Source organism: Ceratina calcarata, unplaced genomic scaffold, assembly GCF_001652005.2.
Source record: "Ceratina calcarata isolate Rehan_Ccalc_2016 unplaced genomic scaffold, ASM165200v1 scaffold588.2, whole genome shotgun sequence".
NCBI lineage: Eukaryota > Metazoa > Arthropoda > Insecta > Hymenoptera > Apidae > Ceratina > Ceratina calcarata.
This window is the reverse complement of record NW_017177107.1, coordinates 235,883-250,095: the sequence shown is the minus strand read 5'-3', so window position 1 is coordinate 250,095 and position 14,213 is coordinate 235,883. Positions and strand designations below refer to the sequence as shown.

Sequence of the window (14,213 nt, the reverse complement as noted above, 5' to 3'; positions counted from 1 at the left end):
AGGGTAGTACGAAATTTTGCATGCAATTGCGATATTTTATTTATAAAGGAAACGAAGTGGCCATGAAAAGATGATCAAACTAGCAAAAAAATACTGGTATCGATTAATTAAATTCATTAGTATACAAAAGTACACTTCAAATATTTTTTAGTTCAAATGAAAGCAATAGTTTGCATACAATTGCGGCTATATTTTATTTAAGAAGGGAATAAAGTGGTCAGGGAAAGATTCGGGCATCGGGCAGTTACTTCAGTTGGGATCGAGTCATATCTCTTGAAATTTATTTGGCAACTCTACAGGCTAAGAGAGACTCTGACGATTCGACATCTCATTTTTCATTCTCCATTCTCACATTATTTTCGGTTCATGCATAGGAAGCGTTAAACGGCTCTCTTGAAACGCATTAAATATTGATGTCCTTCAGATTGCTATCGATTGCTCGTTTATCAACCGCTTCTTTTGACTACGTAGCCCATAATCGGATTCTTGAAAACTATTCTCCGCGAGTTTCTGAAAAGCGACGCTCGAGGGACACGTACACGCATACGTACGTATTTGCACAAGCGTCTCACCGCCTGGAAATAATTCATAAAGAATGCCGAGGAACAGGCAATGCAGTTCAATGTATAATTCTTCGCTTACTTAAAAATTTGCACCTTAGAAAAGTTGAGCCGGAATTTTAACTGAATTAAAATAAACATTAGCATATATCTAAGGTAGAATTCGTCTAAAAAACCGTAGAGAATATTCGTCTGGCGTAAAGAAAAAAAGAACGAAGAGATGGACAGTGTTCGCGATAATCCAGTTACCGTTAAAAAGAAGCAGTTGACATAGTAGCCAGTGCATTTTATTAATCCAAAGTTCTGACCCTTTCTCGTGGAGAGGGGTCTTTTCTGCGGCGCCGCAAATAGCCAGGGATTACGCGCGCGCGGCTCTTTTTTATTTTCCCTTCATTTTGTGGCGTCTTGGGTTGCTGTTTAGAAGACCAAGAGAAGTTCAAGTAATACATTATCGAATTAGGCCGATACATGCCACGTCTTACTGAGAGACGAAGCGGCAGGTCTCTGATAAAGAGTCTTTAATCGTGACCTAAATCGACCGTCCGTGACTTATAGCCAACGTTTTCGTGCACCTTACAGTCAGAGAAATACGAGGTTGTACGATAGATCTATTAAATTGTATCTAAGCCCTAGCTCGAATCGAGAACTTGAAAAATCACTGTCCCAAAACAATTTTACAATCTTGATATTCCTCGACTCTACTATACTTTTAATGATCGTCTCTATACCTTTGATTTTGTCCGACATGATCACATCAAAGTAGTTAAGATTGAAAATCCAGCACCTTAATGGAAAGTCGATCATTTGCAGAGGTGACAACTGTTCTAAATTACGAGGATAGCTAGAACTTGAATTGGCATCTCTTCTCGTCTCAGGATCGATTTCGCAATAAAAGCTTGAGCTTTTGCGAGTTGCAAGTTCGGCCCCGGTAGGATAGTAGCGCGCGATGTCCGATGACTATGCAGAACCCCATTAATATGTATAAGCGCGGGAGACACGACACTTTGTCGAGTGTAAACGCGAATCTATACGTTTCGAAGGTCGAAGGGACCACGCCACGAGAATAGCTGAATTATCGATGCACCAGTAGTGATTGGAAAGCGAACATTGATAAATATTCGACCGATCGATTACAATGACGAGATTGTTCTTCCCCTTTTTCGTATAAGAACAAAGCGACTTCTTTCACCAAAATTCGATTAAATCGATAAAACGCGATATTATTTCTTAACTTTTTTGTGTACAATGATTTTATAACGCTGTAAGGATGTAAAAGCAAACAGATCCCAAGAAATAAAGAAGAGAGAAGAAATTTGTATTGCAGTGTTTTAAAAACTGATATAAGCTTGCACAGGGTTCTCTAAAAAATTATATATTCCATGTGTGAACAAGTACTGAGACCGAAACGAATCTATTGTACTTCTTACCCGACCATTTATCCCTATCTCATCCTTCTTAACGATCTCCTTAACAAATTTAATTAAGCTCAGACGCCACCTACTCGTCTTCTCACGCTTCGGTTTGTGGACTTAGCCATTCGCAGAATTAGATTCGCGGATCTTCTCTAGATCCATCGGGGAACGTCGCTCTCTCTGATTTAGATCCGTACTCCAAGCTCATAGTGATATTGGATTACGCTAATCGGGTTGCATTGAAATAACTGATATTTTCATTATCTCGTTGAAATCGATTCGTTTGGAGAACAGAAAACAGTATTTGATGAAAATATTGTCGGTGATTTCAAGATAAATTGAAAACGTTTAAATTTCTTTGATAGAAGGAATTCGCGTATAACGCGTATCATAAATCATGGAGAGAACGTCAGTATCGAAAGGAATTGTAATTTGTCTTGGTTTGCCGAAGATTTAAAGGGATTCCGGAAGAAAACTGCTTCCGTGATGTTCTAAATTTTTAGTTGAATTAGATCAATTCGTTTCCGGATTCTTGCTCTGCCCAGCTGAATAGGCTGATTGGTCTGCAATTTTGTGGATTTATTCGAATTTCCAGAGACTTGGGATTTTATGGTTTTTTGTCGGTTGCCGAATCAGATAAAAATAGAGCAATGGGAATCTTTGATATCTAAAACATTGTTACTACATGAAAAAATAATTTATACAGTTTTCGTTGAATTAATTCTCTAGAGATTATTTACATCTTTTCAATTAATCAGAACATGTGCAATTATTATATTCGTTAATCACGCAGGCTCGTATTTCTTATCTGTGTTATCTTGATCATGTCATCATTAATTAGTGTTTGAAAGCATCGGCAAACGACGTGAGGCGTGAAACACCCAGCTAATCTCGCGCTAATAGAAATTAATGCCGGGATAGCTGTAAAGCGTTCAATCATAAAAGCTTACGCGTCACCGATTCAAAGGATACGAACCCCTTACCCCTTGAAGAATATTAATGCCCGGAGGCCCAAGATAACAATAATGGCTGACTAGGCGATTAATGGCGAAGTCTCTCGGTAAATGTTTTACGGGCTCGCATTTATTCGCACTTAACATGCGGGTTTGTCCTTCCATAAACGTTCCCGTCAGATATAATACATTTTAATTAAGCGTAATAAGCGCCTGTTCTACGGTATGACCGACGGATGCTTAATTTTCGAAATGTATTTATTTAACTACGCTGAGTTTATTTAACGAATGAAGTATAATTTTAGCACGTTATCATTTTACTCGATCATGATCAAATTAAAAATTTTATATGGTTTATTACGATTTCCATTGACCTACAAAAATTCGAAGCTTATATTATGGTTTTAAGGTTTAGTTTTACATTATATTTTTTTTCATACATTTTTTTCTTCTGTTTGCTATTATTTTTTGCACCGGATATTAACTGAATGTTGTCTAATACATTTATTTACTAAAGATGTCGAAAGAGTGCATCAATTGCATTTTAAAGGATCGTCAGTTTCCCGGGGCGGGATTAATCGTTACGAAGTAGCTCGCGTATCCCGTCGTGATTCTTCTCACGGAATGGTAATTTGTAACCGGAGCCCGACGACGATTATTACCTAAGAGTAAAGTAGCCCTTCTGGGCTTCGTCGTCCCCGGTGCGTCGTTGTTCTTCGGTAATGCAAACCGGGCTAACGCGTTCTAGCCGTGGCCGTTTAATTCCGCTACAACGAGTATTCGTTTCGGTGCCAGCGATCGTTAATAACCATGCCGGTTAATGCGCTCACACCAAGGAACCCGCGGCTGTGAAACTTGTTCCGTGTGCAGTCGTCTCTCTCTCTCTCTGTCTCTCTTCCTCCCGTCTTCTCCCTTTTCAGTTCAAAGCGCTGCTTTTTTTCACCCGGTTCCGTCGAAACGAAACGGAAGAGAAGAGTGGAACACCGTCGGCAGACTGCGGATATCGAGATCGATATATCGCGACGGAGAGTTTGCTGCCCGTCGCACCGAACGGTAGAAGTTACGATAAGCAGACTGACGTTACTTATTCTTTTGTTGCGAATGTTATACGATTTAATTATTACCAAAAATATTATGATTATTTCGTTTATTTCGTTTTATTTCGGCTTGCAGTATAACTTCGACAATTTTTAACAACAACTTTTTACATACATTCCTCGAAGAAGTACGTAAAGGTTTTTTGATTTATCAAGTACCTTTTATTTTTTGAACAGTTTTATAACAACTTTTATAATCATAAATTGTTAATGTCAAACTCTTGTCATTCTTCAGAAAACCATTATTTTTAAAATGTCCTCTCATTTTTATTCATCATTTCAGTGCCGCTATCGTAGCTATACATCTTAATTCTATTGCAATCATTGTTGAATTTGTTATTTATTATTCTGTTGCACATCTACAGATAGATCCTATGCTCGTTACAAAATAGATAAGTTTGTTAAAAATTTGGTTTCAATCGAGGTTCAGCGACGATTCTGTGAGCATGAATATTTTTCACGGCTATTTACAGGGTAGAAAGGTACGATTCAACGTGCGTTCCAAACGAAATATATTACGATGTTTTATTTTACGTGGTGCGCGCAGCGCGACGCGTATGAAAGTTAAATTCGAACGCGCGTCATGTTTAATTCAATTAAAAAAAATATTCCGGCAACGGGCGCGGAACAGTGAATGGGCGTTGTTATATTTTTTGAGAATCGAGCGACGAAAATTGCTTGTCGTGAAATATCGATCGACAGCTCGTAATGTCCGTGTCGTTTGTTTCACCTGCCTATAAAACGATCGTTTTCGACGGAGGTAATGGCTACGTGACAGACTATTAAAGAGAATAAGATCGAAACTTTCCTTGAGCGCCGAAAAATCTTTGAACATAAATATGGCAGTCAATTATTTTATAACAAATGTTTTAAACGTTGGAAGCTCATTATTAGCTTAACGCTTTCGCTCTTCGTCAGTTTGCCTTGTCCATTTACGGTAAAGGGAACTTAACGCTGTGCGAGAATTGATTAAATAAAATCAAAGGGCGATGCGGATTTTACGATGTCTCGTTTCAGTGAATTTCACGATTGGTTTTCACGAGGGGAGAAAAATTGACTCTTGGTTTTCTTCTCCGTACATACAAATTTTATTTTTCTGTGAGCGAAATGAAACGCGTTCTGATCTACCGCCGCCACAGCCTGCTTCACTATCGTTTGCGTGTTCCTCACGAGCAACGACGCACATAAAGAAGATGCTTTTACTCCTGCAGTTTTAATGCCTCCGTGAATGCCTCGAATAAAACAGCGCAACACCGTGATGCTGTTAGACTCAGAGCACGTTTTTCATCGAAGTTATGAAACTAGCCCGCGAAGTGTGGAAATCGTTTATTTCAACGATTTTCAGTTTTTTCTTACGTGAACTTTAAATGCATTTTGCCGATAATTAGAGATGTTGCATTTATAATATTTTTATACTAACGAAAGATCAAGTTACTGATCCATCCTTTTCCTTCTAATTTCACGGCATCCACAGTCACGTGCATTAACTGCGTTTTCTCCCATCTCTTTTTCTCTCCTTTTCTTTATGTATCAAAGCGAGCCTAATTTCTTAGCAAGGACGGCAGAGAAAGCGAAAATAGGAGGGAGTACAGAGAGATTGAAGCTGACTGTCGCGACGAACTGGTAGCACGTGCGGTTGGTTAACGACCAACGAGCTCTCCCAAACAGAAACCCTATTAATAGAAGTAAGCATTGAGGGCAAACGAACCTTCAATCTGCCGGCTTCGAGTTTGATCAGGCAGTAATCCGTCTTGCCAGCGGCCAATAGCAGCATAGCATCCGCGAGATGAGTTCGGAACCGGAAGCTGATGTCAGTGGCACTCTTGGCTTCTTGAACCGGAAGATGAATGTAGCTAGCACCGTAGAACGACACTGTAATAAATTTAAAAAATTTATTGTCGCGTCGAGTAATAGTAGAAATAGCATGCATAGATAGATACATATATGTGTATATGGTCTGTATAAAATATTCTCGCATTTGTCGTTCCTCAGGCTTAACTTAATGATCATTAAACTAGTATTTTTTGCAAATGATAAAAAATAATAGCATGCACAGATAAATTCTGTAAGAGATGTATCCCTGCATTCGTTATTCCTTAGGCTTAATTTAATGATCATTAAACTAGTATTTCTTACGAATAATGATAAAAAGTAATAAGTACTTTCTACTACAGTAGATATACAAATCATATTGTAATAATAAAATACGAGAACGTAACTAACGATCACAAACGAATGTTGCTGGCATTGTGAGAGATGAATGTTCTTTGATAAAACCATCAACATTTTAATGATTATTCACAATTTAATATATGACACTCGTTAGATAATTGGAAACAACGAATATGATAATATGAATGATAAGAAATACTAATTCGTTTACGTTGGAAATGTTTCGGCGATTTGATTGATCGAAATCGGAATTTTTAAATTTCTGACTTTTCCTCCTGTATTTCTTTTTATCCTAATTTATTAAGAAAACTTGTCGCTGCGCAAGAAAAATTATGTTACTCTGGGATTGTGGACTACCCCGTAGCATCGTTTCGGGACTGATACGTGCATGCGAATTTCTCTGGTAAAATTTGATAAATGAATATAAGACGATGTGTGTATACAGTTAAAACCTTTGTAAATGATTCGTGGCGAGCGAGAAAGACGGACGCGTGGCTATATACACACATGTATGTGCATGCACTATAATGACGATTCCGCGTGTCTCATAAAGTTTGCAAGCTCGTTGCCTTGTTTACCCGGCGAGCTTAAGCGCGTGCAGGTTTTACTCTCAGGCCACGTACATTTTTATATAATTTATTGTTCATAACGAAGGCAACGTGTACGCACGCTTTCGCATTATTTATTACTCACCTACCGGTAAATAAAAAGGACCCGCGGGTGTCTCGTATTTATAAAATATCAAACACTCATCCGTGTGCCGCGTCGTGCGACGTCAATGTACAAAATGAACTTTTACCGTTTTAATTTACGGTATTCCGTGCAGAATTTCGTTTGGAAATATCGCAGATTTCATGAGGACAGCGGGGGAAAAAAGTATACGGTTTGATAAATAAACGAGTGACCCGGACAGAATTTAATTGATGCTCTGTCGATCGTTATAAAGGGCACGACTACAATATTTTCCACTGCCAAACCATGTCCCAAACGAATCGAAACGCGGAAAAAGGGATGAGCGGAATAAAACGAGAATAAAAAAAGAAGGAGAGAAGGTAACATAGAGGAGGATTGAAAAGCTCGCTAAGGCCAATGAATGGGCGACTTCAACTCCTTCAAACGACCGTGGAAGATCTTGCGAATCTAGTTGGTAGTACTACCGAGAAATCGGATGTGCAAAGAGTTTATTTCCCAGCGGTGTGTGTAAATGATCTAAGAAACTGTTCGGGTACGTAGAATAACCGCACGGGTCATTAAATACGAAGAATCCTCTTTTTCTCTACTCTCGAGTTCCGCCCACCCTTCAGTTTTCTCTCCTTTTTTTCGCTTCCCTCTTCTCTTTTTTTGTTTCGCCGATATGGACCATCATAGAAATGCCGCACAGAAATATTAACGGCGATCGTGGATCGATCGAATCGATTCCATCTCATAGTGTGTCCAATACGAGCACTGAACTGCTGTTCAACCACTATTCATGGAGTTAATCGACTTGTATTACCGCGCGAATTGTAACATTTGCGTATGAATATATTCATGCACGTTTCTATACAAGATTAAATGTACTATGCGTACGAAAAACATCTAGATACATCGTACATTTATTTGATGTTTAATCCTTCAATGATTAAAGTTAGCTACTTTATTCATATAATTCAGTTTTTTCCAGCTTATGCAGCTGTGGAAATTTTTGATCAATTGACTTTCATTCAAACTACGAGAGATCAACAACGAAAATGTAACTGACATTATACGCTTTTCATTACTTTAACTTCATATTTAGTCCGTGAAATACGATACGAGTACCTTTTGTATTCACTATATACTCGCGGATTGTCTAGAATGATCTAAAATATATCCAAGGCACACCACGGAACGATTTCATCGCGTGCCTATAATCCGTGCTCATAGATTTTCACCTCGGTTTTTTCATTCGCGATTCATTATTCTCACCGTCTCTGTTTATCTGTACAAGTCGAGGCCCAGAAATAACGAGGTCGAGGTACTTATCCACTTACAAGCAGGTTTTCTACTATCGGAAATGTTCATCGGTCGCTAATTACCGAGATAATAGAGCCAAATCGGGTGGCTTCGGGGTAGCCGCGTTTCTCGAACTAGTTCTGACCAATGAATGCTGTTCTTAACGACGTCAAGTGTTTCATGGAATTTTATACACTAACTTTTGGCTGTCTCTAGTGCATAACTTACATGTCATTTTTGTATCGTACCATTCTGTATCATTATTAGACATCACAATTGCGTGTCATCGTTACGTTCATATAATAAATGTGTATAACAACAAAAACAAGCAGTATATCAGTAACATTGAGATCTTGAACACAGTATTACAAAAACATAACAATAAAATAAAGATATTTCTTTTTTTGCGAATGAAAAGTACATCTTATACATAGAATTACATAATCAGATAGTAAATTGAAAAAATATCAATGTAGAGTATCTTGGAAGTGGTCATGAAGCTTGCATCTAACGACATGCCCAATTTTATTTAATTATGTTTAATTATAATATGAATTATGCTGAAATGCAAGAATACATGAATTCAATAACCTCTAGTGCAATGAATTGTTTCATACGAATATTCTTATTCACTGTGTCTCTCGACTGCTTCGTAACCAATTGAGACGTTCTAAGAACGAATAAATGAAAATATGATCTGCATAATCAACACTTAAATCGCAAATGTTGGCAGAGCTCGTAAATCATTCCAAAACAATTTATTATTTCGTCAAACCGTTAAACTGTTGAAACTAGTTTTGAACAAAATGTTTCAGTGCGTATACGGTCGACGCATAACTCGCGTATCGCGGATAGTAAAACATTCAGCGCGGCGCGTGTTTTTCTTTTCGCTGAAGTAATCTCGTCTTGAACTCGGGACTGCGTACGAGTATGAGAAGAGACAAGAGAGGAGAAAATATGCGAAACGTCTTCCAGACGTTGTATGTCTCGTTCGCGGAATTCAATTTATTCCGCGATGCACCTGTCGGTTGAAATTTTCGACTCGACTGTAGAGTCACCGAGGTATAAAGATTAACTGGATGAATGCGAAAATGATCGCGATGACATCGTTATCCTTCCATTGTTTCCTATGTCGACGGATAGATAATATAGGTATTGTTTTTTCTCCGTTAGGATTACGCGAAACGAGAGGGATTAAGACGACTATACTGAAATCGACGCGTAAAATTTGCACACAGATCGGAATGGAGGTTTCAGCTTTTCGCCGGCTGATCGGCCGTTAAGCTGCCCATCGAATTTAATTAACAAAATCTGTCAATACGTGACATTTTGTGCCGAAAGCTGACTAGCTGATACTATGATACCGGAAAAAGGGCGCTCTTGAATTGCCTGCTCCGCGCGCAAGCTGTAGCATTAATTTACGGGCGAAATGATGGATTAGAGAAATGGGACGCGCGAGATAAACAGGAACTCGATTATACTCGTGTTGCTATTACCACTACCATTATGATATTTCGGCGTTCGATTCGCTCGTTATACAGAAGCGCGAGACCGGGAATTATATATACGTTTTAATACGTACAAAATTGATGCGGATAAATATCGAAGGTACTCCGCCTCCGCTTACTACGTAAAACAGCAGAGGAGAAATTGTTTTTGCCTCGAGTACCGGCCGAAAGTTTTCTATCTCGTATAATTCGATCGTTGGCGTTCGATATATCCCGCTAAACGATGGATTAGCCAGTTAAATGAAAAACTGATTACACCGCGTCGAGGTCGATAGACGAACCATCCCGTATTCTCCTCCCTGTCTCTTCTCCACGTTCATACCAGCGGCACACGTCGAAGCTAGAATTTTGATGTTCGATCAAAGTCACGAACCTAGTAGATAAAGTGCACTTTATAGAAAATTGATAGTCTCTCTCTCACAGGTGTCGATGGTTAGGAAAGTAAACTCGATGCACGCACTGCTATGTATAGGGTGTCACCGATTTCGTGGTAGATGTTAGTATTGAATGGTGCGTACGCTTTTATATACATATGTATATGATCTTACTTTATGTTTGAAGCATACGATTGTGCTTTTCCAATTACCGCATCGATCATCGACCGATCATACCCGTTCTAAAGTGCCTATCCACTTGTTAACATATCCTCGTATTGTACTGTGAGACGGCAAGCGTTGTATTTCTTTTTTATGTGACAGTAAAAAACAATTGGAAGATTCTACTAAATCACTAAATGAATATAGTCGTAATCATATGACAAATCATACATTAAATCATGAATTGTACCAATGTACTTCTTTAGTTCAGAGAGCAGAAACGATTTTTACAATAATCTCAATGAAAAATGAGCATTCTTTAATGTTGTCAATTTTTTGTACTGGCATTTTATATCGTAAAAATCTGAAATATTACTTTGACACATAATCCACTGATTGGAATTACTTGAGATATTGCGTACATATTAATCTGATGAAATAAAAGAAAGTGGATATAAAATGATAGTTTTTAAATACGTTATCGTCAAACATCATCATCAAATGTTTTAAAATACGTCATCGTCAAACATCATCATCAAAATCATGATCAGATTTATGAACAGCGATATAGTATATGATATGCGAGTAACGATGATGATGTGCACTGACGATACACAAGGATGATACAATAAAAGGATATGATACAAGTGGTCACCCAGTTGTGGTTAGTTTCACTCTTTTTCTACGTGGTCCATCACAGTCTTATTGAGGTGGAAAATCGCGATTCAACGCCCGCACTCTCGCCGAGTTTCTTTTTTATTCTCCCCCTTTACCGTTAAAAGGAATTTATAAATTGCTGTATTCGTTTGTCCACGTAACGGGTCGTTAAATCCGAATTCGATCCAGTGCTAGATGAAATGGGAAGACGATATCGCGTGGGAGGGTAAATTGGAGCGGGAGCCCGACCGCGGAATCGCGAGTCGGCATCGCGGCAATTACAGATGATCGAAAACGCATCTGCTCTTGTCATGCTTTTGCATCCTGCAACCACGTCATGGTATTTCATTCGAGTGTGCAGATCCTGTGAATCTATGTGGATTGAAAAAGAATGTCTATGAAACTATGATTTGTGAATATAAAGGTTAGTGAAACCAATTTGAAAAGAAGAAATTATCCTGTGAGTTCTCAATTATTTATAACGCTCGCTGCACGTTTATCTCCAAAGAAAATAAGCGCTAATCACTAAACAAAAGTTCGGTGACCTCTTTCGAGTCAAATATTGATTGACAGTCAAGCATTTTAGAATCTGAATTTGGTTTGTCAAAAATTGTTTTGATTTTCCGTCTGTATACTACATCATTTTCATCTCCTCTACATTTTCGTTTGGTAGAAAACTTAAAAAAATAATAGCTACAATTTAGCGATGAAAAGTATTGAATAATTTAGACATTTTGAAGTGTATTCAAGAATTACTAAAACATAAAATCGAAAAACGATCTAATAAGAAGGAAGTTGCGGGCCGAGACTTAAATACGTATATATGTGTCTTAAATTTTAAGATGGTCTCCGTTTGTTTGAACGAAATTGACCGGATGCATAAGTTGACATGGGGCACTCCGCATGTGTACCTTCTACCTTCGATTCATTTCTGTTGTTCATCATCGGACGACCCAGCTAATTTTGTAATTAACTGTTCCATATTTACTACTTCGTTTGCTTTAGTAAGGGAGTTACGCTGCTCGATATATGTATAACCTGCTTTTAGTCTCGGGGATTGATGAGTCTAATTAAAAACGGGTAGATTCTGTGCAGAACCTCTCCGCTGCCATTGTTCATTCGCTTCTTCCTCGATGCGTTCAGCCAACAATTACTTAATTATCCACTGTCCAAATGAACATTTACCCGCGGGCGACACGCGAGAAAAGAATTCAGTTCCTTTAAAAATTCATTAATTCGTTCCAATTTTACTTCCAAACAAATTTTGTCACTTGTGTTAGTCGAAATGATATTAGAAAATAACAGCGGTATTAAGTACTTGTAGTTGGTTACTATTTTAGATTTTTATACACCATGCAACTTTGTAATGTCAATTTAGAAAATGAAAAAAACAGGAATTTGTTTTACTGTTTAAAAATAATGATATACATTTCAGTTTTTATCTTATATCTTTACATATTATTATGCATCTTTTGTATTTTTCAATAAATGCATAAAATCCGCAGTCTAATAATTACGTACCAGCAAGTTATATACCATAAAGTTACAAACTGTGCAATCACCTCACATCTTATTCTACTACGCTTTCAACTCTTCGCTTAGTTCCTAGTAACAATCATTCCCATTATTGGCAAATAAAACGCGATGTAACATCAACGATTGTTCGCATTTAACGTGTTCGCGTCGTTCAAGAAATCCACAGACATCGTCGCCGGAATCCTTGGATTATTGGATCGAGCGGTTACGATACGACTAAGCGATAAGTTGTATTATCCCGTTTTATGACCAGCTCGTTTTCGTCGGTTATTAAAACCGCGATCTAGCAGATCACAGAACCATTGAAAAGGGTGACCGAACATTGTCGTAAGTAAGCGTGCACTAGCGAGCGTCCATTCGTTTGGCTGATCATAAAAGTTAATCTCTGTCGGTGCTTGCCGGTTTTCTGCCGATGGAATTTACGCGACGAGTAGCGAAAGCTGAAATTCGCGTTTCTTTCGTCACCGTCCAACGGATGCATATACGTTACCTTTTTCATCCGTTTGGCAGTAGCCCAAAAGGGAGGCTGTTACTGCTAAGAACATTAGCAGCCCCATATCGTTGAGGAACATTAGGCTCCCTTCTTCGGACGTTTTCTTTTTTTCTTCACGAAACTTGAAGTTTGACTCCACGCGAAGATTCTTCGACTTTCGTTGTCCTCGAGCGTAGGGTACAGGAAGAAGTTTGCGCGCGCGAAAATACCGACTAGGGTGATATCGTCACTTAAAGGGGATATCGGTTTCGCGTGACGGGAATTACGAGGGTGCGATTCGCGGCTCGGTCAGGACGGGGAACGTACTTTTCCCATCCATTTTACGGCGTCCTTCGTCACGCGCACTGAGTTTTAACGGGGGTTAAACAAGTCGCTCGATTCCGGCTACGTTTTCGATAGAGTAAAGCCGATCGCGTCTTGTCGTTCCGTTCCCGCTCGTTGCCACGCGTTTTAGTCAACACTCACCACCGAACACCTCCGCCGAGTCGTGTCGTTCTCGTTTCTATTTTCGTGCACGAATCAGAAGACGACGTTAGGCCGTAACAACGCGGAAACGATGGCCGCGGCCCGTCTCGTATAAAAGTGTAAAATTGAACGTTGATCCCGTGGGTAACAGTCCGTCGACGACGTTCCTTGCCGTGTTCTACTCTTTGACACGGTTCTGGCGGGCATCGTGCACGTACGATCTTCGTTTCCTGCGGCCTGGTTCGTTTCTGAAAGGATACCGGTACTGCAAAACGACGCACGCCCACCACCCACGCTCTCTTGCACGGTTTAATCAGTGGGAACAGGTTTTCGGGGTATCGCGCGATTCGTATCGTACGACCTAGTCTGCTCATGACGATTCGCTACTTATGCATGAGACACTTCAGAGTTGAAGCTGTCTTTTATTTCGTTCGAAACTGATATCATTCCTGCCACGAGCTGATTTATTAATAAAAGTTTAACCGTCCATATTTTCGTTCATTTATGGCGTAGGAAATTATAACTATACGTATGTTGGTTTGAGATATTATAATGATCACATTATTTCTTATCGGTTTTTTTTATTGAAGAAATCTTTAAGGATTAAAGTTAAAGACAGTAAAAGTTTTATCGAGGCTTAATTTTATCGAACGTTTGTTAGATTGGTGTACGCGAAACGTCATACACACTTAAAAAAATGTAATGTTTTTGCCATAAATCTTGTTGACAACCAAATTATTTTATTTTCAATCTAATATAATAATAGTGAACAAAGAAAGAAAATATAATATTGTATAAATAGAATAACATTTCATATACATGTACCATTCTAATATATTCGCAATAGTCG

The 14,213-nt window shown here is 38.7% G+C and overlaps 1 protein-coding gene across 6 annotated transcripts in view; it reads right to left on the bottom strand.

Annotated features, from left to right (window-relative positions):
- kon (chondroitin sulfate proteoglycan 4-like protein) overlaps positions 1-14,213 on the bottom strand; it is a 38,318-nt gene that overhangs the window by 20,423 nt on the left and 3,682 nt on the right. For all 6 annotated transcript variants that reach the window (XM_018032706.2, XM_026817603.1, XM_026817604.1 and 3 more), the window contains 2 exons: positions 12,896-13,611; positions 5,731-5,894 (listed from right to left, as the gene is read on the bottom strand). In XM_018032706.2, the coding sequence (XP_017888195.1) occupies positions 5,731-5,894; positions 12,896-12,977 (246 nt within the window). In that variant the 5' untranslated portion in view covers positions 12,978-13,611. The remainder of the gene's footprint in view (positions 1-5,730; positions 5,895-12,895; positions 13,612-14,213) is intronic.